The 25,098-nt window shown below is 40.5% G+C and overlaps 3 protein-coding genes and 1 long non-coding RNA gene across 9 annotated transcripts; 3 read left to right on the forward strand and 1 right to left on the reverse strand.

Moving 5' to 3' along the window:
- Positions 1-326: 326 nt before the first annotated feature.
- naxe (NAD(P)HX epimerase) lies at positions 327-4,771 on the forward strand. Of its 2 annotated transcripts, none has more exons than XM_007560059.2 (7): positions 327-434; positions 1,512-1,701; positions 1,775-1,883; positions 3,116-3,226; positions 3,301-3,411; positions 3,483-3,630; positions 4,421-4,771. In XM_007560059.2, the coding sequence occupies exons 2-7, from the start codon at positions 1,526-1,528 to the stop codon at positions 4,618-4,620; spliced, it is 855 nt and encodes a 284-aa protein (XP_007560121.1). In that variant the 5' UTR covers positions 327-434; positions 1,512-1,525; the 3' UTR covers positions 4,621-4,771. The 2 variants fall into 2 exon arrangements, with proteins under 2 accessions (XP_007560121.1, XP_007560122.1); XM_007560060.2 differs by having other exon boundaries at positions 368-438.
- Positions 4,772-5,014: 243 nt separating this feature from the next.
- On the reverse strand, positions 5,015-13,318 carry LOC103143493 (sodium channel subunit beta-1-like). 3 transcript variants are annotated; one of them, XM_016675322.1, is made up of 7 exons: positions 12,718-13,318; positions 12,324-12,625; positions 11,199-11,368; positions 10,115-10,352; positions 7,786-7,927; positions 7,075-7,149; positions 5,015-5,965 (listed from the first exon to the last, which is right to left on the reverse strand). In XM_016675322.1, exons 2-6 carry the CDS (start codon positions 12,373-12,375, stop codon positions 7,080-7,082), a joined length of 672 nt encoding a protein of 223 aa, XP_016530808.1. In that variant the 5' UTR covers positions 12,376-12,625; positions 12,718-13,318; the 3' UTR covers positions 5,015-5,965; positions 7,075-7,079. The 3 variants fall into 3 exon arrangements, with proteins under 3 accessions (XP_016530808.1, XP_016530807.1, XP_007560124.1); XM_016675321.1 differs by having other exon boundaries at positions 12,324-13,318; XM_007560062.2 differs by having other exon boundaries at positions 11,199-11,365; positions 12,324-13,310.
- A 2,153-nt stretch (positions 13,319-15,471) lies between these two features.
- zbtb22a (zinc finger and BTB domain containing 22a) lies at positions 15,472-20,905 on the forward strand. Of its 3 annotated transcripts, none has more exons than XM_007560063.2 (4): positions 15,472-15,848; positions 17,134-17,353; positions 18,603-19,293; positions 19,888-20,905. In XM_007560063.2, exons 2-4 carry the CDS (start codon positions 17,147-17,149, stop codon positions 20,766-20,768), a joined length of 1,779 nt encoding a protein of 592 aa, XP_007560125.1. In that variant the 5' UTR covers positions 15,472-15,848; positions 17,134-17,146; the 3' UTR covers positions 20,769-20,905. The 3 variants fall into 3 exon arrangements, with proteins under 3 accessions (XP_007560125.1, XP_016530804.1, XP_016530805.1); XM_016675318.1 differs by lacking the exon at positions 15,472-15,848 and adding an exon at positions 15,856-15,993; XM_016675319.1 differs by lacking the exon at positions 15,472-15,848 and adding an exon at positions 16,009-16,172.
- A 1,075-nt stretch (positions 20,906-21,980) lies between these two features.
- On the forward strand, positions 21,981-23,001 carry LOC103143495 (uncharacterized). Its single transcript, XR_001663076.1, has 2 exons — positions 21,981-22,302; positions 22,381-23,001. It is a non-coding gene; the product is annotated as an uncharacterized LOC103143495 (long non-coding RNA).
- The last annotated feature ends 2,097 nt before the right edge of the window (positions 23,002-25,098 follow it).

A 25,098-nucleotide genomic window follows, 5' to 3' on the forward strand; every position in this document is an offset into this window, starting at 1 on the left:
AAAAGTTAAATCACATTTTATTTGTCAATAAAGTGACTGGAATTTAACTTTGCTTTAATATTTATTTTGTTCCAGGACAAAATAAATGTAAGGCCAGATAAGGCTAATTTTGAAGTTAGTAAACAAAATATTCAGTTATCAAGCTAAACATTTATGTTTTTTGTTTAAATGAATAATGCAGAAATTATTTTATTGTTTGATCATGAAAGAAAAATACTTTAAAATGTCCCACTTGAAGAAGATTTGTATTGAAAGTTTTGTCCTAAAGAGCTTGAAACGTGACGCATCTCGCTTGTATATTGTTTTCGCTGATCGAGCTTTTATTTTGAAATGGCAGCTTTTATTTTTTTGGTTTTGTAGTTCTGAACCCGGAAGTGTTCTGCTCGGTCGGAGCACTGCAGCTAATCTTTCGACCTGCTGATCTTCACCAGGCTGTAGGTTTTTCCAGAGTTTATTTTAAAGACTGTATAACCTGATGGTAAAATGAAAAACATATTTAATGATCGCAGATTGTTTCTGGTTATTTCATGTTTGATAAACTCAAGAGAGCAGCAGGAAGCTAACAGCTGTTAGCACCTGAAGATTAACAAACAGGAAACTAGAGTTTACAGAAGTTATGTGAAATAAAATGGACAAAGTACGTTTTCATGGATAAAATTATTACATTTGATATAAAGTTTATTCTCCTCAATTTTTCTGTATGTGTGAATTTTTTAAACCTGGACTCTTGTAGCAGCTTGACGTCATTATCATTTATTATCACTATCATTTCCAAAATATTTTTATTTTCAAATTAAAAAACTTGATTTATTTTATATTTTTGGATATACTTAAGCAAAAAATACATCAGAATATATTAAGAAATCTCAGTGTTTTTCTGTTTGTTAAATTGCTTGTTTTGAAATCTGTTGTTTATATTTAGCAAAACAGTTGACAAAGTTTTATTAATATTTCTGTTTTAGTATTTCTTTAATTTCTAACACAGCATGCCTGATTTTTTTTTTTTTTTTACCTTATCCTTATTAATGTATTAGGGTTTTATAGGATTTATTTTACCTTTCCAAGTTAATTTGTCATTTTCTGTAATTAAAAAGAAGGCACAAACTGTTTATGCATATATTTAAAGATATATCCATTTTTATTTTTTATTTTGGATAAATTATGTCGTTTTGAAATGTGTTGTAATTAGCAAAATCATTTGACAAAAATGTCTTATTCAGCACTTCCTTAATTTATTTTTGCTTTTATTTATTTAGTTTTTGTAGCAGTTTGTTTTTGTGTTTCAGAATCTGTTTCACAGTATATCTATTTTTTTTTTATTTATTTTGGGTGAATTAGAAAAATGTGAGCCAAACCTTGTGCATGTGAGCATTTGTAGATTTTTCCACATGGTTCCACAGCTGCTGCTTTCTGTGTTTTATTTATTTAAAATAATAAAGCATGGATTCTGAATTTAGAGAGAAACTCTGGTGTTTTATCGGTGTTCACCAGCCTGTCTGTTTTCTTCCCAGGAATCCGTCTCTGGATGCTGAACGTCCGCGCTCTGCTGGGGATCGGCTTCCTGGTGACCTCGCGACCTTGCGCGGCCTCTCTCGCTCAGGCGGGGTCATGCTCTGTGTCTGCTGCAGCTGACCGCCACAGGAGCCACTGTTTGACGGGCAGAGCGGCGTCTACGATGGCCCACGCCGTCAGACATCTCGGGTGAGTTCTCAGAGAGTGTGTGGGCTAAAGACCCGGGTGTGTGAGGCGAATCTGAGCTCTGGACTCGCTGCAGGCAGGAGGAGGCCCAGAAGATCGACGAGGAGCTGTTCAGCGAGTACGGCTTCAGCGTGGATCAGCTGATGGAACTGGCCGGACTCAGCTGTGCCACGGCCGTCACACGGGTCAGAACCTTCACAGGAACACGCAGGAGATCCGGGTTTTCAGCTGCTTCAGGCAGGAAGCGTCAGCATTTCAGAATAAAAGCCCCTCATTTCCACCTGACTCCACTCCCCCTTCAGGAGGAATTTCAGGATGACGGCCATTTTACAAGATGGACGCCGTTTTTGAGCCTTTTAAACTAATTGCTACCATAAAATGCTTCCCATTTTCATGACTTTTGGTCGTCCTGTTCAAACAACTTTAAAGTGACGAAATGCAGCAGAGCCAGAAGCTGAAGACTTTGCAGTTAGAAAGTTTCACACCAAATGTCAGACTGAGAGTCAGTCATCTTATTGGTTAGCATCTAATTTTTATTGTTTAGCATTAGCTAATCCACTCATTTTTTTGTGTAGCAGTCTAACGTTAACTTCTGCTAAATTAGTTTGTTTAGCGGTTTAGGGTTAGCTTCAGTTTTTTATGTTTATTGGTTTAGCAATAGCTTCCACAAATTGTTTTTGTTTAGCGTTAGCATCTGCTAATATGTTTTTGTGTTAAGCAGTTTAGTGCTAGCAGAGCTAAGAGTTTTGTTTATTGAATTAGCTGTTAGTGAACCTAAGCTGCCGGTTAGCTGTGGCTAATAACTACTGCTAATTTTAGTGCCAATATATATTCTCCATTATAACCAAGGCGGCCATTTTGAAAAATGTCTACTTGGAAAAAGTAAACACAAGATCTAAAAATATATATGATTACTAAAAATGTGTAGGTTATGATTTGACACCAAACACTTTCAGTAAATATGATTTATATGGCTTCAGTTATTTATGATTTGACACCAGAAGTATTCATCTGTGATCAGTTTTCAAATTTAGGCAAAAACAAATCTTCCTTGACGGCCTCCTTGAAAACTGGCTGCCATTTTGAATCTTTCTTTGGCTAAGGTTTTTATTTTTAGGGTCTTATATTCACATGTGAAGGATTTTGCTGAAATATTACATTTTGTGCAGCTCCGTCAGCGTTCAGGGTCCAGTTCAGCTCTCTGTCTTGGCCCAGTTAGGATACTGGTTTAACTGGGTTTGACCAGATCGACTGGAATCCGCCTCTGCCTGTTTGGGTTTGGTGGTTTAAGGTTTCTGCGGTCGTTTCCAGGTTCTGCAGAGACGGTTTTCTGCCTGATGAACCGAGGTCGTTTGGTCTGGTGGAACGGACAGCGTCCTCCATTTTGTCTCAGGTTCTTGACCTTTGCCCCCTGCAGGCGTACCCGCTGTCCTCTCTGGTCAAAGCCAGACCGTCTCTGCTGGTGATCTGTGGACCAGGAAACAACGGTGGCGACGGGCTGGTCTGCGCCCGACACCTCAAGCTATTTGTGAGTCAGTTTTCCTTCCATGCGTGTTTTTGTCCAGATGATGTTTGGGTTTCCTGAGTCGTTTCGCGCCGCAGGGTTACGAGCCGACCGTCCTGTACCCGAAGCGGCCCAGCAAGCCGCTGTTCCAGGGTCTGACCACGCAGTGCGAGAAGATGGAGATCCCCTTCCTGACGGAGATGCCTGAGGTTGGGTCTTCATCGCTTTGGGCCGTCTGACGCGGAGCGACACGGATCTCTGACTCTGCTTCGTCTCTCAGGCGGAAGTGATCGATGAGGCGTACAACCTGGTGATCGACGCCATCTTTGGCTTCAGCTTTAAGGGCGCCGTGCGGGAACCGTTCGGTTCCATCCTGGACGTTCTGAAGAAGACCACGGTTCCTGTCGCCAGCATCGACATCCCATCAGGTCAGGACTACAAACGTAGAGTCAGTCACAGCTTCCTGATTGGCTGACGGAGAAAAATAAAACTGCTTTATATTAGAAGTTACAAAAAAGTGGAAATAAGAGCTGAATGAAACGTCTGAAGAGTTTGATTACATATTTACACCAGCTGTTCCAACTCCAGTCTGCTTGTCTAGTCAAAGTTCGGTTCGGTTTGTGAGATGTGAACGCTAACCGACCTCTGACCTTTGGTTATCCAACCCTCGGTCTGGGTTTGGTTGAAGTGAAGTCTGGTTCGGTTTGAATGTGAACGCCAAGTGGACCAGAGACGGCTCCAAAAACAGGAAGTGGACCAGAGCGCAGGGCATTCTGGGTATATGCAACCAAAGCTAATGTGCTAGCTTAGCGCTAGCAGCAGAAATGGCTCCTGGTCTTTAGCCTAAAGAGAAATCCTCCATTCTCTAAAACCTGACGCCTCCATCTTGTTTCCATCTGGTGAAGAAGGAAGTTGCTCTCGGTGTCTTCAGAGGTTTTTGTGTCGTTTCCCTCAGTGGTTCTTGGTGCAGCGCCCCCACAGGCCAGGAGGGGAACAGGTTGGTTTGACTCAGAGCCACAGCAGCTGGAGGAGGAGCAGATGTTCTGGTTCCAGTAGAACCGGGTCGACCGGACCCAAGATTAGCGTTGCTCTGGACGAAAACTTTCCATCTGAACTAAAAATAAACTCAGAAGAAATTCATGTAATTAGACTTTATTTACATGTTTTAGTGTTTGAATCTTTATCAGGTTCTGATCCTGGTTCTGTCCGTTTGTTCAGGTTGGGATGTGGAGCAGGGCAGCGCCGACGGCCTGCAGCCCGACATGCTCATCTCTCTGACCGCGCCGAAGAAATCCGCCTCCCTGTTCCGAGGCCGGTACCACTTCCTGGGAGGACGCTTCGTCCCGCCCGCCCTGGAGAAGAAGTACCAGCTCCACCTGCCTCCGTATCCCGGCACAGACTGCGTCTTACAGCTATGAGCTGAAAAACTCCTGATCCGTTTTGGCTGTTTTGCCTCCTGTGATCCAGAAGTTTCTCCTCCAGATCAGCAGTTCTTTGGTTCTGGTTGCTCCTCCTCAGTTTCAGGCTCTCTTGTTGCTCCTGGGGCGAATAAAGCTTCCCTGAACGCTTCCTGGTTGTTGAGTGTTTAGCGCCCTCTACAGTTAAAATCACACAACTCCAGTTCTGCATCTTTGCTTCACATATCAGCACTTTATGATCAGCATCAGAAAAAATAACTTTTTTGTGGTGTGAAATTGTTTGAATCTTAAAATATTCAACATAAAAAACTAAAGCGACACCAAAAAATGAGACAAGTTAAACATTCTGGCTGCAGTAATAAAACTAACAGAGACAGAAGAACTGGACCCGACCTTAGGTTCTTATCACGTTTAATTATATCAAGTGTAGAACTATGAGTTAGTGTAGGGGCGCTGTTTGTAAAGTTACACAGTTAAAAAATAACAGCAATAATTTGAGTTATTTAGTCAGGAAGAAAAATGGAGGTTAATTTTTTAATGTCATGTTTTCACCATTTTATTTGTACATGTCAGGTTTGAACCAATTTTATATGAGGAAGTTAAATATTTAGCTCAATTTATTAATTAATGGAGCTAAATTTAACTTGGAGCTAAATATTTAACAAGCTAAATATTCACTATGAAGGAAAATATTTAGGTCCAAACATTTAGTTAGCAGGCTAACCAGTTAGATCTAAATTAAATGGTTTGGAGCTACATGTTTACTTCGCTAGCTAATTATCTAGCTTAGCTTGAAGCTACATTTAGCTTAAACTGTCTTTTTGCTGAAATGTGCTTTTCAAATAAACTTTACTGACTAAATATTTAGCTTGCTAACATATTTAGTTTGAAACTGACATTTTTAACGTATGAATTATATGTTGAAGATATGAATTTAAAAAATAAAGACCCATTTTATCCAGTTATAAGAGGCTAAATAACCCACATTATTGCTGTTAATCTTTACCTTCACTAACATCAGCCCATAAAAGTGGAAGTAGAGTTCATAAATCAGTGATTATCCATACAGAACCTGTCTGAGGTGCGGCTCCTTCGTCTCTCCGCTGCTGGTTCAGTAAAAACTCTGCAGTGACTACATATGGACCTGGATACGTTAATGCATAATGGTTTCTGATACGACATGCTTCAACAAGACTATGTACAGTTCTGGTTCCATGCTGTCAGCGGACGGCCGGGTCCAGTTCAGCTCGTCCAGAAGAGGCTGGCGATGAAGAGGAGGGTTCTGGCCAGGATGTCGTCATGCAGGTCGGCGCTTGGAGGGAAGTTTTCAGTCTGGGAAGGAAACCTGGCGACAAAAACACCAGAGGGACCAACGACCAGAAAACCAGACAAAACGTCGTCAAAAGAGCAGCGAGGAGCTCAAACCTGGTGTTTTTACCAACAACCATAACATTCACTGTGGTAGAAATAAAACACCACTAAGCATTACATAAATCCATTCCTAACTTTAAACAGAGGAAGAATCATTTAATATTGTTTTAGAAGTTTTTATGTTTTCTGATTTTAAGCTGATGGTTTTTTTTTTTTTTAAACATTTGCAGTTTAATGTTCTGCTGTAAATTACATTTTTTTTAATGTCCTGCTAACATCTTGAATCATTTTGGTTGTTTGTGTTGGTTTCAATCTTTTTGGTTTAGTTTGTTTTTCTGTATACATTTTGAAAACGTAAAGTAAACGTCATGGTACCTTTTTGATGTTGATTTTATATGTTTATATTAATAATATATTTTTAAAAACCGATATCACAGCATAAACATTTTACACTCTAGTATTATATCGCCACCTGCAGGCCTGGCGTAGTCACTGCCGCGTTTCGGGAAGTTTCAGTCGACTTCTGGCTGTTATATAGAAAACATACAGCTTTTTTTAGATTAATTAGAAAACAGGTTTGAAAAACACGTTTTGTAGAGAAAAGGTTGTAAAATAACAGGTGTGTGAAACGTGACTCCTAGAATCAGTTCAGGTCATTTAATTTTATTAACTAAGTCTGAAATAGTTAAGATTAGAAAATGTCAGTAAAAAGCATGGCTTCATTGAATATAAATTTAAAAAATGATGGGCATAAACAATTTTTTTATAGGAAAATATTTTTTCATGAAGTTGCAAAAAAAGGCTAACCATCAGTTGCTCCGTTAATAGTTACATTTTTATATTCATTTCTTGTTTTTACCTAATATGTACTTGAGACATTTTTTTGTTTTCTTTGAGGAAACAAAGTTAAACTGTTTTAATCAGTAAACAGAGAAAATATATTCTTTATGTGATGCAGAAACATTTTGCTCTCAGAACATAAGAAATCCTGAAGTTTGCATCATGTTCAACTTTTTGTATCGTTCTGAAAATCTTCAGTATTTTGTGTTTGATGATGAGAAATGTTTCAGCTCGATGTCTCACCTGTGCTATTCTCCGACCTGCACACCTGCACAGTTGTCTTTGCTCTCCGAAGCTATCGCTAAATATTCAGCGTTCCTGCAGGGAAAACAGGAGAAACAAACCGTCAGATGTCAGGAAGACGAACCAGAGAACAGGTGAGAAACGAAGCTTCCAGGTTTCACACAAACTATTCCTGACATGTCTAGTGGAAAAAATTTATTTAAATTCTGGTCAGTTTTTGCAAAAAATCACCCAAAATTAAACAAAAATGTTTTTTCTTTACAACTTGTAGATTTTTCAGAAACTTTTTTATATAAAATATTAGAAATTCATAAAAAAATGCAAATTAACAATTGAAATTATTTTTTAAATAAGAATTTTTTTTTGGCTGAAATGCAAAAACACAACATTCCTTTTGTGAATGTTTGATCATATGTGGAAATCTGTTGATCTGGTGATTATTTATTTGATTAAGTAATTAATAATTGGATAGTAAAAGGTGATTGATGGGAGATTTTTTGCTGATTCTTTACCAGTTGAAGCTAAAACAGATTTACAGATAAATAATGTTTTCTTAAATACTCCTATTAAATAATCAGGACTGATTTGTTACCATGGTTACCACCTGGCAACAGTTTAACCTTTTGTGCTTTTAAGCTAATTAAACCAAAACGTGTTAAACTGTCAGAGCGGATTTAATCCGGATTGAAGTGCGGAGGCAGGAGGACTCACGCCGCCTCTCGAAGCGCTTCCTCCCCGGCCGCAGCGATCTTTCTGTAGCAGTAGATCATCTCTATGAGGAGCCAGAGCTGCAGCCCGATGATGGACACGTACATCATGACCTCTGACACGATGGACGCTGTGCCTCTGGTGGCTGCAGGCAGGAAGCACAGAAACCTCAGCAGGAAACGGGATTTACAGGCGGTGAGGGTGAAACTGCACACAATTTGATTTTTCGCTAGTTTAATATCTTTGGCATTGTTTCAGGTTCAGATCTGATATTCCACCCGTCATCATTGGAAATGTGAAATCTACCAAAATAGATGAGCTAACAATGCTAACACGGATCGGGAGAGCTGCTTGATGCTAGCAAAACATGCTAACTCCGGTTAGCACTGCAAGACTTTCAATGACTAATTATAAGCATTATTTCCGTTAAAATGACGCTTCCTTCGTTTTCAACTGAAATGTTGTCCAGGAAAAGAATCGGTGATTTGAAAGCAGGAGTTCATAAAGGGGTGTGGAGGCTTTTATTTTGGTAGTCCACTTCCAGTTGTCGGCAAGTGAATTCGCACATTAATTAATTTGCACGTCAAACTAATAACTAACCCTTGGCATCTAACGTAAATATTTATTGAAAGAAAACAATGGTAGTCCACTTCCGGTTATTGGTACGTTAATTTGAATATCAGCTAAATGTTTAGCTTTGACCTAAATATTATAGCTTTGAAGAAAATAATTGGCTATTTATTTATTAATTTCGTAGCTAAAACTTTAGCCTGTAAGCTAAATACTTAGCTTCCTAACAGAATTTAGTTTAGTTTCAGTTATTTAGTTTGACATTTATAAACATGGCTGACTGGCCATCGGCGCACCGGGACCTGGCTGCTGGTTGCGCTTTGGTTATCCTGAAAAGTGCAAACCTGCAAAGATTTTCTGTGAAAATTTTATTTCACTAAAATGTTGGTAAAAAATCATAATGGAAGTTATTTTGAGAATTGTAAAAAACACTTCTCATAACATTAACAGCAACATTAATACTTTGTCAGATTTTGTTTTCCAGTTGTATTCATCTGTGACCCTAAAGGTGCGCATAGATCTGTGGCTCCTGTAGAAACATTTGGGTTTGTTTTTACGCCACTGATTGGTTGCTGCTGTTAGCAGCTGATAGCTTTGCTCCTCCCTGATTCTCCAAACTGAAGTTCCTCTGTGCTGCAGGGAAATCGACATCCCTCTGAGTGAAAACGTACGATGTGTTTTCTGAATCAGCACAAGCCCAGCTAAAGTGGGAAATGCTTGCAGTCCGCTTGCTGACACAGGGAAACAAGCTGCTGATCAAGCTTCGCTCGAATCTGCGTCCATTAGGACAGATGCTTTTTACGCTGCACCCCTAAAGAAGGGGCGTCCAAACATTTTGCCACAGGAGCCAAGTTGAAACTCCGCCAGGTCAATAATTTTCCATTTCCCTGAAGTAGAGGAGTCACTGGATGAAAACGGGAATGCTAACATTGCTAATACTCTCTCCATTGCAAGAGGATTTTTAAAAGGTCTAACCACTTCTTTAACCACCTGCAGACGTTTAGGGGCCCCACAAAATCATTCCGACGGTCGCAAATGGCACCCGGACCGCTCTTTGGACACTCCTCCCCACAGTGACAGACAGGGGTGGACACTGCTAAATAAAAAATGCTAGCTGTGCTAAAGTGCTATGTCGACATGGTATTTAGCAGAAGCTAATGCTAACTTCAAGCATGGATCAAGCATTTATATAAATGCTAAATATTTAGCTTGGAGTTAAATAATTATTGTGAAACTAAATATTTTGGTAATGCACATCCAGTTGTCAGAAAGTTAATTTGCATATTAGCTAAATATTTAGCTAATATTTAATGTTTAGGCTGAAGCTAAAAATGTAGCTGGTAAGCGCTAACTTTGAACCATGTGAACAAAAAGCCTCTCAAAACAATTCATTTATATGAACTTTTGTATTTTAGTTTTGTGTATACTTGATACTTGGTCAAGTATACTTATTATAAAAATAAGGACAGGAAATGGAACTGCTGCGCTAACATACTTCAACCACTTCAAAATAAGAGCTTGAATAAAAACAGCTACTAGTTGAAAAATTCTTAAACGTCAGCAAGAAAAACTTCAATGCAGACATCGAACGTAAAAGGAAACCAGGTGAGCTAAACATTTATAAAGTTAGTTAAGAGCTAAACACAAACTTAGCTTCACTGTTAGCGCCTTAATTTATTCTTAATTTAGGATTTTCAGGTGAAAGATGAAGCCCTGTCCCCTCACTGAGGGCTGAAGGTGCAGCTTTCTGACTGCGCCGTACCTTTGGCCACCACGGTCAGGTGCACCACCTTGTCGACGGTGTCGAAGAACTCGTAGTTGTCGTAGGTTAGGGTGCGGTAGAAGAAGCAGCGGTAGGTTCCCGAGTCGTTGAAGGTGACGTTCAGCACGTAGATGGAGGCGTCCTGGATGTCGTTGCTCCTCTTGCTGCCGTTCCAGTCGATGCGATCCTCGAAGAAGTTGTGTTCGATGGTGGGTCCGTTCTCATTGTAGCTGTAGATCTGACACAGAGGAGCAGCTGGACTTCAGATTCAGTTTCTATCAGGTTTTATTATCATTTTCCTCCCATCTGAACAGACTCTATGCGCTGGAGTCTATCAGACGCTAATGGACGGACTTATTTTGGTTCTTCAGTGCATGGAAAGAACAAAAGGTCCAAACAAAGTCTGACTGTCAGGCCCAGTTTGCCTGGTAGATTAAAGGTGGACAGTTAAAAAATTAACAATTTGTGTAATTTAGCCTGTCATGTGGGAGTTTATTTATAGAATTAATATTTTTACCATGTTTATTCATTTATAATTGTACTAGTTTCCTAAATTAGTAATCATAAAGATTAGTTCTTCTAGCGTTTGGAACTTAGCTTTACGTTAGCTAAAGTGCTCGCGAAGCTAAAAGAACCAGCTAACTAAAGCTAATTAACTAGCTTTAGGTATATAAACAACAGATAAGAGATTCAGTTCCACCAGCAGCAGAGTTTAAAATATTTAGCTTCCAACTAAATGTTTAGTTTCAAAGCTAAATATTTATTTTGTGAATTTCATGTTTTGTCACTCTGATATTTGTAAATCCATGAATAACCTGATGAAATGTGAACAACCAAATATTTTTCTCTGTGACAAGCTAAATAAATTAACCCAAAATATATTAATACTTTCTGTGTAACTTTAATGGAACCCCATAAAACGCAGCATGCGGTTCTGGAGAACTGCTCCTGAAACTACAGGAAGTTCTGGTGCTTTGGATGGAAAACTGGAACAAATCCTGATTTTTCTCCTGTATAAACTCTGTGTAACGTTTCTCTCGGAGTTAAAAACCCAGCGCTGTAAGAGCCTCGGGTCTGAACTCACCAGGAGGAAGTCGGACTCCCCGTCGGGCCGGAAGTACCACTCCACGGTGGCGGAGCCCTCCACCTCGCTGCGCCTCTTGCAGGAGATGCAGCCGATCTTGAAGCCTTTTCCCGCCACGGCCTCGGTGTCGGAGTCCACCTCTGCGCAGGCGCCGTCGCACCGCGGCGCTGCTTCCACAGCGGGGCGTTAACATGGTGCCAAACGCATCAAAAACCAAGTAACTCATCTGGTTTCTGGCACAAACATCTCAGTACGCCAGAAATAAGACGAAACTGACTTAGAAGTAACTTTTCAGTAACATACAGCAGCTTGTTTGAAGTCAATAATTCATCAATATTGATGAAAAAAGTTCTAGTTCCACTGTTAATAATTCATTTATAACATGGGAAAAATATATTGTTATATGTGAAATAATCTGCCAATGGAAGCAATAAATGTTTATCAATATTTATTTTTGGCCATTTTTAAAATAGACTTTAATCAAACACAGATCAAAAATAAAGAAAAAAACAACACCAACTAAAACCAACCAATCACAGCCGGAGGCGGGTCTTAGCGCTGTCAATCACCAGCCCTGCTCTCTGCTAAGCTGCAGCTAGCATAACCAAAATACTTAGCATCCCAGTCCACACTACTCCAGTAGATGACGGTTATGCCAACCGCCTTAAAAAGGAGGAGAAGACACTAGCATAGCCTCTGAGGAATGCTAGGCTAGTTAGCATAGCCACCGATGAAGCGGATCAGCGGTTTTCCTGTAACTGTAAGTTGTTTCTCTGCCATTAGCACATTTAGCAGTAAAATAGGTTGATTGACAGCACTAACTCCCGCCTCCTGGCTCTGATTGGTTGGTTTTGGTCCATTTCCCCAGAGCTGGAGGAGGAAGAGAGGAGATCGATGTTTTCACAGATTATCTGTCTCATAACAAACTGGCAGTTTGAACAAACATGTAAAAGACATTTTTTATAAAAGTTACATAATGCAGGTTTAAGGAATCACTGACTTAAAACAAGCTAATGTTTCTTGCCAAAAACTCATTTAAAAGTTCTTTTTGTCTCATTTCAAGCATATTGGCATATTTAGTGTGAATATTAATGTTTCGTGTTTTTGCAGTGCAGCGGGACTCACCAAACAGGCCGCAGAGCAGAGCGATGAGCAGCAGGGGGGGCACGGCCGCCATGATGTTAGCTCCCTGCACCTTCTACCTGAATCTACCTGGATCTCCTGATCGCTGTTTGGTTTAAAGGACGGAGCTCGTCCGGTGAATGCGGAGGAAAGTGCAAACTGGAGAAACGTTTGAATCCTGGCAGCGTCTCTGCTCTTTGGCTCCAATCTGCAACAGCTTCCCGTCGGTTGCTGGGTTTCTACCTAAAAATTATTGCTGCAGCCTCACAGTGTCCTTCCTGAGCTGTGCGCTTTGGTCCCGAGGTCTAGAGGGTCATCAGAGCCAAACAATAATAACTTCACAATGAGAAATGCGCCTTGAAATGTGCAAACTGCCTCAGCTACCGACTGTCCTCACATCCCGGTGCATGAACGGCTCATGTGAAGGCTGATGCTACGGGAGTTAAATCCAGACCGCAGGGAGGTGAGATGGGAAGAAAGGCTGCCGGGCTGAATCATGGGCCTCCGTTCTGTCCTGCGGAGCCCCAAAACGCGGCGTGCTCCCCGGCCGGACCTATCTGCTGACCCCCGGCTCCTGGACGCGCTGGTTCCGCCGCGCTGGCATCGCAGGCGGCCGCGGCAGGAAAGGCTCTCTCTCTCGGCCCGGAGAGCGGCTTCTGGTCTCTGACGCCACAGCGGCTCCTGTTGTCACGCAGGATGCAGCAGATGCACTGCGGTAAAATAAAGAAATAATAAAAGAAAAGACAGAGACGCGCCGCCGCGCGCGTCAGCAAGGTGATGAGGAATGAGCGCGCGCAGTGGATTTTGAGCTCAGGTGTGATCAGGCCTCCACGAGGCTCCCACGGACGCGTTTCCACGGAGTTAATGGGACAATAACGACCTCACAGCTGTGACAGAGATCGGCCGTGTTCGTGTTTTCGAAGATGAAGTTGGCGTCCGACTCGTAGAATTGTTAAAGGGCGATTCCGCCTAATTTTTCTCTCCCTTTGCCATCTTTAATGTGCTCTGGTTGGAAAACACTTAGACTCCTCAAACCCGGACAGGATTACTCCACACTATTAGAAATACATTTTAAACCCACTTTGGGATTTGGACAATCTCTATTTTTTGAGAAAGTTAAATAAAGGACTATTTCAGCACTTTCACCATATTTCAACTGTTCTAGCTGAAAAACTACAGTATTTTGACTCAGTTTCATAGACACATCATCCATTAAAAAGCAAGAATGGCACTGGGATAAATACAAAGGGGAAAAATGTTTTTAAAATTAGACAGATTAAAAGAAATGTGCAGCTGAGTCGCCACCATACCCTCTAGTCTTTTTTTTAAAGTATTTTGAAATTTACTTTTCAGTGTTTAAATACATGTTTCACAAATCACAAACTGGGTTTTGAACGTTCTGCTAGTAGTGTAGAATATTCTAGTTCAGGTTTGAAGAGTTTAGGTGTTGTAGTTTTTAAACCAGAGGACATTAAAGATGCTCAAGGTAAAGGAAAATTAAGCGGAATCGCCCTTTAGCTATCAATCGGAAGCCAACTTTAGCCTCGTCTCTATTATTGGGTTCACTTCACTGTGAATTTTGATATTAAAATATGCAGAAACACTGAAACAAATAACAAAAACAAACCATCACTCTGTTTCTGTCTGCTTTATAAAGGATTTAAGTTTTTAACGCAGCTGCATTTTACACAACTTCTATAATTTTTTCGAAAATCTGTGTATCTGTGTGTGTGTGTGTGTGTGTGTAGTTATCAGACAGCACAGTCTGTTCTTTGTCTGTATCTCTGGGATTTTTTCATTCTGGGATTCTGAGAGTTTCCAGGAATTATCCACAGCTGCATCGCTTCCTGTTATTTTCCTCATCTGAATTTGTCTGTGACAAAAACATGATTATTAACATTTAGCATATTCCTCTGCAACAATCAGTGCAAAATAAAACCACAAGAAAAAGAGAAAAACAAAGCTATTTCAGCTTCAGAAGTTTGTAAAGTTACATAAAAAATATCAATAATTTGGTTTATTTATAGTTTCATTAGAAAACGTGTGTTCATTTGCAAAGTAATTTTCACCATGCCATTTTCACCATGACATTTTCACCATGTCATTCCTACGTTTACAACTGTTTGAGTTTCAAACTAAATATTTTATTCACCAGCTAGATATTTAATTTAAAACCTAAATATTTAACATTTGAATTAAATATTTAGTAAGGAAGCTAAACATTTAGTTTGCAAAATAACTATTTTATTTAGAGATAAATATTTAGTTTGAAAAAGAAATGCTTAGCTCCAAGCTAAATATCTATTTTCCAAACTAAACATTTAGTTTTCAAACTAAGTATTTATTTTCCATAGTAAATATTTAGTTCAGACTTAAATTATCTTTATACAGAAATAGCAAACAATTGCTAGTTAGCTTGCAAACTTAACAACAAATTAGATATTTAGGTGGATCACTAAATATTTATCTCATAATTGCTAACTATGTACAATATCTATATTTACAAAATATAATTAGCAAGATGAATATTTATGTCTGAGCTCAACATTTAGTTTTGAAAATAAATAGTTTGAAATTCAAATGTTTACTTTGGATAATATTTAGTTTATGCCTACCTCGAAGTTTTATGCGTTTTTCCTCAGAAAATCAGTGCACTTGTGTTTTTGTCCTCATTTCAGAAAGTAAAACTAATTTATTATATTCATTACACAAATATTTCAAACCTTTATTTCTTGTAGTTTTGATGTTTCTGACTCATAAATAATAAAACCCCAAAATTCAGCATCTCAGAACATCAGAGTATTACATTAATAAAAAATGATATTTTAAACAGGAAGTCAGGCAAATAGGTAAAATATTCAGTAGATGTCTCAGCCTCTCCTAGTGAAGCAGTTTGACGCCCCGACGTGTTTTCGGCTGTAATGAGGTCAGTTTCTCTCACTCCGCTTTGAGTATCAGGAAGCTGCTTCAGCTCAGAATGGACCGTTATGTTGCGTTCACGTGATCCCGGGATTTCTAATATCACCTTGAATTAAACGTTTAAAATGGAGCACTGCGGTCGCTCTGGATGACAATTACGGTAGATTTGTTTAGGATTATCTTTAGACATTTTAATTCACTAAATTAAAACATATCACAGCTTGTTAGCTTTATACGCCAAGTTTGATTAAAAAGAAACTACGTTTTAGATATGTTTGAATGATGTAATCATTAACTGTGCTACATATTTTAATTGTCAACGTGCAGCAACATTTTAACATTAACTTATCAAATCCAACTGTCAACTATCCGAGTTGTTCTTGTTCTAATCTAACAAGTGAACGGAGGACATTTGAATCGTAATTCTCTATTCCCCAGTAACACTGAACGCAGCATCAGCTTCTGCAGGACTAGCTTGGTGTATTTTGTCCTAAGCAGGCGGCGGTAGTTGACACCTGGAACATAAAGAGTAATGTGAGAAATGGCGATGTTGTTTTGGGAATAATCGAGAATACCGTCAACAACCGTAAAGCGGAGAAACCATCAAAGGTAACAAGACTAACGGAGCTGGCAGCTAGCGGCTAAAGGGTTAGCATAAATCAGGAAGTGGGAACGAATGGCTGAAGCGGAACCAGGCTGTAAATAACAATAAAGTAAATCATTAAACTTCCAAAGACTCTCAGAGACCGAACAGGTGATCTGCTATAACCCGAACCTTCAGTTGGAAATCATATTATCGGCCCTGTTCGGTGTTGAAGCAGCTCTGATGCTACGTAACTGTTGAAATGAGGTTAATTTACATATTTAACTCAGCGTTGTTAAACACAATCCACTTCCGGGTCCACCTGCAGGTAAAACCTCTTCCAGCAACAGGTGAGGTTCTGTCTGGCCTCATCACCTGAGGAGCTCTGGTCTGTGTACAGACATTTGTTCCTGCTCAGCTGTCATTTCAGATTGTGATCCAGACTTTGACTAGGCCACAGCAGCACCTTGTTTTATTTCTTTGTAAGCCGTTTTGTTGTATATCTGCTGCTGCTTCGGCTGTGAAATATTCTAGCAAGTTTTGGTTTACATTTTTATTATCGTAAACTTTTATATTTTCAATTATCTTCATTTTTTTTTAAATATTTTATCTTGGGAATAATCTTTTGTTTAATGTTTGTAAGTTTTCTGTTACATTTTTATTGTTCCAGTTTTTAATTGTTTTTATTGAATTTAAAAACCCCATTAATTTTAATTAAAAAATATACGTATGTTTTTGGAATAATTTATTTTAAATACTTTCATTGTATCTTAATTTAACTTATATTTGTTTGTTTCGTTTTTTAAATGTATTTTTACAGATAAAATTAATTTAAATTTTTGGAATAATTTTCCTTCATTTAAAATATATTGAGAGTAATCTTTTGAATGTTTTGATTTATTTATTTTTTATTTTTTTAAATGTATTTTCTTTTACATCATTTGTTTAGTTTATTCTTTGAATTTTAATGTATTTTAATTTTTTTAAATAAAAAACTTTATCTTAAAATTTTACAATGTCTTGGGACTAATGGACTTCAGATGGCTGCAGATGCCCTTTGACCTTTTGTAGATGACTGATGTCTTTCCATCTTGACATTGTGTTAACACCTCGATACTCTGGACCACAAAACTTTCAAAACTCTTGATTAATTATTCCCATAAATATTGATATGTTAAAATAAAAGCAACCAGAGTAAAACCTAAAATCAGACATGAGAATGAAAGCATTCCTTGGTTCTGCATGAACCTGTAATTGAAGGTAGATAATTCAGATCGATATCAGACAGATATATCTGCTTCTTGTTTGTAGTTTTTCCGTCATCATGGACCCGACTTGCTGCGATGCCGTGGCTCCGCCCTCTCTGACCGTCCAGGTGTGTTTTCCCGGCGTCCGTGCTGCCGTTCTGGACAACCTGAACCGGCAGCGTGAGGAAGGCCGACTGTGTGACCTTTCCATCCAGGTTCAAGGTCAGGTGTTCAGGGCCCATCGCTGCGTCCTCGCTGCATCCTCGCCTTACTTCCACGACCAGGTGGGTTCCTTCGTGTTTGCCGACTCTTTTCTCACCTGAGTGTGAAAAGACACCCAGGTGTTAACTGTTATAGATTTATTAAATTAAAATGAGTTCCAGTTGATTAATAACTTTCACTCAGTCTTTTACTGTTGTAGTTTGGCCTCCATCCAGCAGAGGGAGCTGCTGGTCATCCTTAAGGGAGCTAGATGATACAATAACAAAAATTTCCAGAACAGGAAAGAAAAACCAACAGTTTGATGTGGGATGCAAAAGGTTTCTGCCAAAAAACTCAGAAATTTTGAGATTAATCTAAAAAAATCTTCTAAAAAAACTTGAAAATTGTTTTCAAGCGTCAAAATTTTTGACTCTTTAACTTGAAAATTTCCAGGTTTACTTTTTCAAGAAAATTTCTTAGATTAACCTAAAAATTTTTTATTACTTTTTAGCAAAAATTTTAGCAAAATTTTGACTTTTCAAACTCATAAATGTTCTTGTTTTTCTAGTAATTAAAAAAAAAAAATTAATTTCAAAACTTGTGAGTTTTTTAGTGGACATTTATTCCTCCTTTTCTACGTCCAATGGCCTTAATATGCTGTTGTAATAACGTAATAACAGAAACATAAAAAAATTATAACATGACGGAAAATGACATGCTGGTTGGTATTGAGGTATGTGATGAATTAATGCACTTCATGGAGAAAAGAGCATTTAGAGACTGTATGAGTATTTCTCTATTCATGAGCAGTTAGGTGTTTCACTTTTTATTCTTTCTATCTTTTGTCTTTTTATTCAGCAACCCCAGAAGTTCATCTTCTGCTGTGTTTTATAAATATATCAAAGTGTAATAATGTCGGAAAACCACAATTTTTGTTTTATTTATGGAGTATTTAATACAGCAGACACAAAATGATGTTTTTTTTACTTATATTCTGAAAAATGTTGTCCTTATTGATTAATAGTTACTTGATCAACTTTAGATTAATCATTAATCGTTGACTTGTCAGGGATTCTCCCGGAAAACTGGATGATCTTGGTGGTTTTTGAGTTAAAGAAGGAATTTTGAAAATATCACAGTTATGTGTTATTAGAAGACATGGTTAACAATACCAAACTTCAGGTGAAAAAGGAAAACATAAAAACAAAAACTAAAATATGAAACAAAACTTAGCCTGTGCACACGTAGAGCTTGGTGGCCCGCCAGGCTTACGATGCCCTGGGGGAACCCTGCTGTGATGATCTGTTCTTTGACCAGGTGTTTTTCTCTCAGGTGTTACTGAAGAACGTAACGACCGTGTCGCTTCCCTCCGTCTTGGACCCGGTCGCCTTCCAGAGTGTCCTGAGTTCTGCCTACACCGGCCAGCTGAGCATCATCCACGACGACATCGTCAACTACGTCACCGTGGCCAGCTTCCTCCAGATGTGGCACATCGTCGACAAATGTACCGAGATCCTGAAGCGGCCGCGTCCGTCGGCGGAGCCTGGCGCCGCAGCCGGGTCGGCGTCCCGCCAGCAGTCGCCCAGCAGCACTGAGTGCCTGTACGCCGAGCGAGAAGGCCGCCGCAGGGACAGGAAGCCGGACGCGCTGCCGCCGCTGGCAACGTGGCGGCGGCCGCAGCAGGAGGCGAGGTGGACCCGGCCGCGGCCATCCTCCGAGCAGAACCCGGCCGACTCCCAGCTGGACGGACTCCCAAGTTACCCGGACAGAGAGCCGCCCGGCTGCCAGGAGGAATGGATCACGAGCCCGGCCAAACCGGGCCCGTCGGGCCACGACGGACCGGGCCAGAGCGGCCGGTACCTGGGCATGGTTCCGGCTGCCGAGGCGCCAAAGCAGAAGGTCCGGTTCCAGCAGCGCGGAGAGGAGACCCAGGAGAAGAGGAGGAAAGCCATGAGAGAAACGGAGGCTGATGAAGGAGTCGGGGAGGAAGAGGAGGAGGCGAAGGACGGCTTCACCCAGATCGGTAGGAACCAGAGGGAGAACGGAAAACTGCACAGGTCAATCCGGACCGCCATGATAGAGAAAACTAAAGAGGAATGCATTCCTGCCACAAACTCAGAAATTTTTGATTAATCTCTGAAATTTTCTAGAAAAGACAAGAAACTTTTTGAGTTTGAAAAAAAAAAATGGCAAAATCTCAGAAATTTTCTAGAAGAAAACTGAAACATTTCTGGTCCGAGTTGAAAATTAGCAAGAAAAAACTCTTTAATTTCTGAGATTAAATTGATCTCCTCCCCACTCAGCTGCTCAGAGCGACGCTGGTGAAAATGTTGTTAATAGAGGACCCAGGATGGGCTGACTTCCTGGAGGCGGAGCTTCAGAAAGAGCAGGAGCTTCTTAAAGAGACAGCGGCCCAATTTCAAGGAGTTAAATTAGGAAGTCAAATTTCTTTTAAGTTATATTTGATATGTACAGCATTTTGATAACAACTGAAGGTAACATAGTTACTTCAATGGCACCATGTGCCTGGAAAACACAAAATACCTTTAAAGGTCAAAGTTCAGCTCTGAGCGTCTTCTTGGCTGCATTTTGAGGCGTTTTCCTATTTTTCCTGCAGATCTTCGGGTTCCAGGCGGCGCTGAGGATGGCGGGCGTTCTGCTGGGAGGCCGACTCTGGATCTGTTGAAGGACAGACTCCAGAGAGACGACCCGTCCTCTCAGGTCCACGACGTCCCCGCTGGTGGACCGGGCGCTCCGGGTCCGCCGTGCGGCTCCTGGCCCGACGAAGAGGAGGAAGATGATGGAGACGTAGACTTGGAGTGCTTCGGCTCGTTCGATGAGATCGAGGACGGGACGGGACACGTCTCCCAGCGTCCTCTGCTGTCCCCAGACTTCAGCATGGCGGATGGGAACTGGCCGTCGTCCTCCGCCGCGTTTCCTCCCCCGCCTCCCTCCCCGCCGACGCCATCCTCCTCATCCTCGGCGTCCGGCGCCGGCGGCTACGCGGGGAAGGTCCACCTGTGCCACTGCGGGAAGGCGTACACGCTGAAGAGCATGCGGGACCGCCACGTGAAGATGCAGCACCTCAACCTGCGGCCGTTCGGCTGCCCCGTCTGCACCAAGTCATTCAAGATGAAGCACCACCTGACCAAGCACCTGAAGACCCACGGCGGCCTGCGGCCCTACGAGTGCAGCCTCTGTGGGAAGAAGGTGGTGTGGAGGGACAGCTTCCTGCGCCACCAGGCGCGGTGCCAGAGGCTGGCCTCTGCGGGCGGCGGCGGCGCTACGGCGACGGCGGCGGAGCTGGAAGACAGATATGGGTTGGGGTTCGATGACGGGGAAGTGTTCGTGGCGGCGGGACAGGTGAAGGTGGAGGACGATGGGATGGGCGGACTGCTGGGCGACGTTCCCGGGATCCTGGGAGCGCCGCCTCAGGATCTGGGCTCTGTTGGTCATGTCTTCAAGGAGGAAGCAGCCGAGCGATTCAGTGAGACCTAAAAGTCCTCCAGGAGTCCAGGCTGCAGGAATCCTGAGCTCTGCTGCCAATTTCCTCTTTGGAAATTAAGTTAATTTGCTTTTTGCACATAAGTTATTAATTTGAACTGAAATAAATGTATTAAAATGTTTTTCTGTCAGTTTTTGTCTGTGACGTATTTAATCCTTTAATCCTAGGGTCTTCAAGAGACGTCCAAACTGATGGAACAAGGACCAACTACACATATTTAAAAATTACATATATAAATACATATTTATGTGTGTACATATACTCAAAAGTAAATGGTGTATTTGTTTATCTTTACTTTTTCCAGTATATACTGGAGAAATATATTCGCATTGAAATTAAATCTGAGCCAAACATTTAATTAAGATCTGTTGGCATAAATTAAAAATAAATAAAAATGTATTTTAGACAACTTTATTGTACATTTTTAAGAAGCATTTTATGAATAATCATATAGCATTTAAATATGGATAAGAAATCTATAGAGTGACATGTTTTAATAAATTAATGATGCATTTAAATAATATATTGTTTGGCACTCTTCAGCCTCCATAGGAGCCAGGACTGGAGCAGCAGTTTAGTCAAATCAAATCAAATCAAATTTTATTTGTATAGCACATTTCAGCAGCAAGGCATTTCAAGGTGCTTTACATAATTAAAAACAAATAAAAACAGCATGTGACATTGAATAAACAGTAAGAAAGAGAAAGAGATTTTGGAAAAATTACTTTTGTTACGGAATTTAATCTCCTGTCGTCGCCGGACTCCGCCGTCCGTTTAACACGGTTATTATCCAGGCCCCGTCGCCTAACAGGACAAGGTCTCCAACCTTGCAGCACCAGGCTCCGTCCACCTATCACACGAATTTTTGCGCCAGGACTTCGCCGTCCTACACGGATTTTTGTGGACTATTTTTACCTGTTAGAGTCTAGAATTTACAGGGGTAAACTTTGAAAATTTTAATTGTTCTGAGGACCAGCCAGTTTATCCCTAATATATTTTAGGGATAAAAACTAAAACAGTATTAGAGATAAACTGGCTTGTTCTATGTAAACTTAAAAAAAAAGATATTTTCTTCAGTCATACACTATAAAACATAAATCAAAAATTTTACTGTTTCTTCAAATTATTCTAAAACTGTACTATGGATAAAACAAATGGTGCTATCGACATGAGTTTTTAGAAGTTGAGTTGTATGGGGTTCTGTTTGGACTGGAAACTGGCAACCCTGTCGAACGGCGCCATGTTTGTTTTTTTATGAGCTTGAGGCGCATGCGCTATACAGGGTAGCAATATGGCGCAGTTTTGACGTGAGCGGTTGAAATGAGAGGCACTTGGCCACAGAGACATGAAACCAGCATCCTGGAACTCGGATTTGGGAATGGTCTTTCCTCCCAAGACCCCCAATCTGCGTTGACTGTCATCTTAAATGACTGAGAACATTTGCGGATCTACCTGAAATCATCGCCGCGTTGATGCGGCTTAGTAACCTGACGTCGCCATGTTTGAAGTCGCTGCGTCTGTTATTCGGTAAGTTATTTTTCGGAAACCTTTTTTTTTTTTTTTGTCCTTGATAAAGTTATCGAAGCCATTTCTGTGTCTAAACAGAGCAGCTGCCTGAGGACGGACCGACCATGGCGTCTCAGCAGTGGTTTGTTTGGCTGCTGGCATCACTGAAATATGAGGAGAACAAAATGGCGTCCTGAGCTGCCAGCAGATGGATTATGGACATACTAAAGAGACGCAGTGAAGCTGAGGATGTCTACAAGCTGCCTGGACATTCGCCCGACCCATCAACGGTTGGACAGGTCAAACAACTGTTCGATGGCGGGTCCAGAAATCTCAAGGTACTGTGGGTTTTGCTATGCTAACGCTGTTGTTGAAGGCCTTAGCTAGGCATCTTGGTTTGGTTTGACTCTGCTGAGAGTTTGAGCTGATCAGGAATCTAATGTTGAAAATCCAACTGACTAAGTTTTTTTGTGCTGTTGTGACCTGTAGGTGTAATTAGCATGTTGGGATCTGAAGTTCATGGTTGAAAGTCAGTTACGGAAAAGAAAGATGGCTGCCAAGGATTTGGCAAATACAGTTTAGTGGTAAGCTTATGCTTTGTAAGTAAACCTTTAACATATTTACACATCATCAGTGATGGTTTAATGTGGCTATGTTGACATCACTAAAGCTGTATTAAGATATTTATCTCTTTGATTATTTTTTAAAAATGTTTTTGGGTGAAAATAAGATCTTTCATTTACAATTAAGCATGCATACCTTTTTTATTTTGTATCTACTTAATATTTAGTTTGAAATTTAAAATATTTCAAAGGCAGGGTTCATACTTTAATAATTAAATATCTCAATTTTATTTGCTTTCAGCAATGTAAATTTAAACGTGAAAACCAATTTATTTTTGCGCCAAAACAATGTGCGGCCTTGTGCAATTTAATTTCTTCTGGATGAACAGTTGGGTGATGGCAGCATCATGTCAGCTAATGTCCACTTATAGGAAGGAACCACAGCCAATTCGAACGCAAGACCAGGTGTAGCTTCTACAGACAGAAAAATAACAGAGAAAACAAAAACTTAACAGTTCCTACCAATACTATCCATTCATATAGTAGAAGGGCTCTTTTACTCACAGTCCTTAAATGTAATTCAAATTAAAATCTGTCTGTAAGGAAAGGAACAGGAAGAAACCCACAGAACCAAGCTGATTGAAGGCAGCCATTTTACATCAGTTAATACTGTCAGGTCTTCCTCTTCCATCACTGGTCTAACACCAGAGCGCCACCTTCAGGCCTCTCTCCAGATCAGCTAAGCTGTTTCTGGTTTGTCCCCTCTGGGCTGCCACCTTATCGTGGTGGGGGGGTTTGTGTGTCCCAGAGATCCGAGGAGCCATCGGAGGCTTCATGCCTCTGGTTCGGTTGGTCTGCTGGAGAAACGGCTCCTATAGGGATCAGACCAAGAACAGCCCAGACTAGAGCTAGAGATATAGATATAGATACACTAAGGAAACCTGCTGACTTTAACCATTCTCTCCTCCTGACAGCAGGGTGTCAAAATGAAGAGGAAAAATTCCCCTTTAACTGGAAGAAACTGTAATAAAACACTTAATATGTTCCAATGAGTTTGATGTAAGGTATATTAACTTTACATTTGTTACAAAAAAATCTCTGGGGCCCTCAGAACCTCATTAACCCCTTAAAGGCTGAGTTGTAGTTGTACTTCTGACGGTTCCCAGCTGAGCGAGCGGTGAGGCATTTCTACTCGATGCGCAGATTGCTGCGGTATTCTCCTGAGACGGTGGACGACATTACAATCAGAAAGCTGGTGAAAATGGGGAGAAACGCTTGACGCCATGTTTCAAAAATGGAGACGGAGACCTCAAATCGTAGCAGTGTCAGGTGTAGTGGCGCTTCTGGTGTCACTGCCACAGCGTGAGAATGAAGTTTTATAGAGTAAATGAAATTATTAACACATAGACGTACAACCTCCACCGATTTGGCGTAGATTTGTTGTGCTCTCAGTTCAGAGATAAATTTTTAACAGAGAAGGTCTTGATGTGGGTGACGCATCGCTGTGATGACGCCGAGCTCTGGTGGCGTTGGCAGATGGTCGGCCTCCAGAGCGTTTCACAGCAACCTGTGGGAGCTTTTATGGAACAATGGGATTCTTTGTCAATGAGAAATGCTCATAATGAGTCTCTTCAACAATACTTCATGTTTATGTTCGTATCAAAATGCTGTTGGTGCTCAAATCTCTGTAAATTAATGAGATAATGAAGTAGTTGACCAAGTGATGTAACTAAAACTACAAATAATTTGTGTTTATTGTTCTCAGCAACCAAAAGGGGGGAAGTTAGTTACTCTTCTTCCATGTTTTCTAAGCATACTTTAAACTAGCTAAACAGCTAGCTAGATGGTTGGAAGGCAAGCTAGACAGATGGCTAGCTTGTCAACTAGCAAGCTGTCTAACTAGCAAACACGTCAATAACACAATTTTCTGTTGAAGATTTTCTTTGTACAAATAAGTTTGGTACAAAAGTTACTTTTAGTGTCTTTGACCATCAAAACCATCCAACAAGCCAAATGACCAAATGCTCTCTAACCAGCTAACCTGCAAGAGGTTCAACCAAAAGGCCAGCTAGCCAAAACGCTGCCCAGACACCAAATCAACTAGTTATCTAACAATGTAGTCTCTATGGTTGTAATTTATACATTAAATTGTAATTGGCATTTAGTTTGTATTTATATCATTTTTAGGACTTTGTGTTTCTTACATTCATTTATGAATAAACCCCAAAACACATTAGATAGATTCCACACATGC

The sequence above is a fragment of the Poecilia formosa genome, unplaced genomic scaffold (genome assembly GCF_000485575.1).
Source record: "Poecilia formosa unplaced genomic scaffold, Poecilia_formosa-5.1.2 Scaffold112, whole genome shotgun sequence".
NCBI classification, from domain to species: domain Eukaryota; kingdom Metazoa; phylum Chordata; class Actinopteri; order Cyprinodontiformes; family Poeciliidae; genus Poecilia; species Poecilia formosa.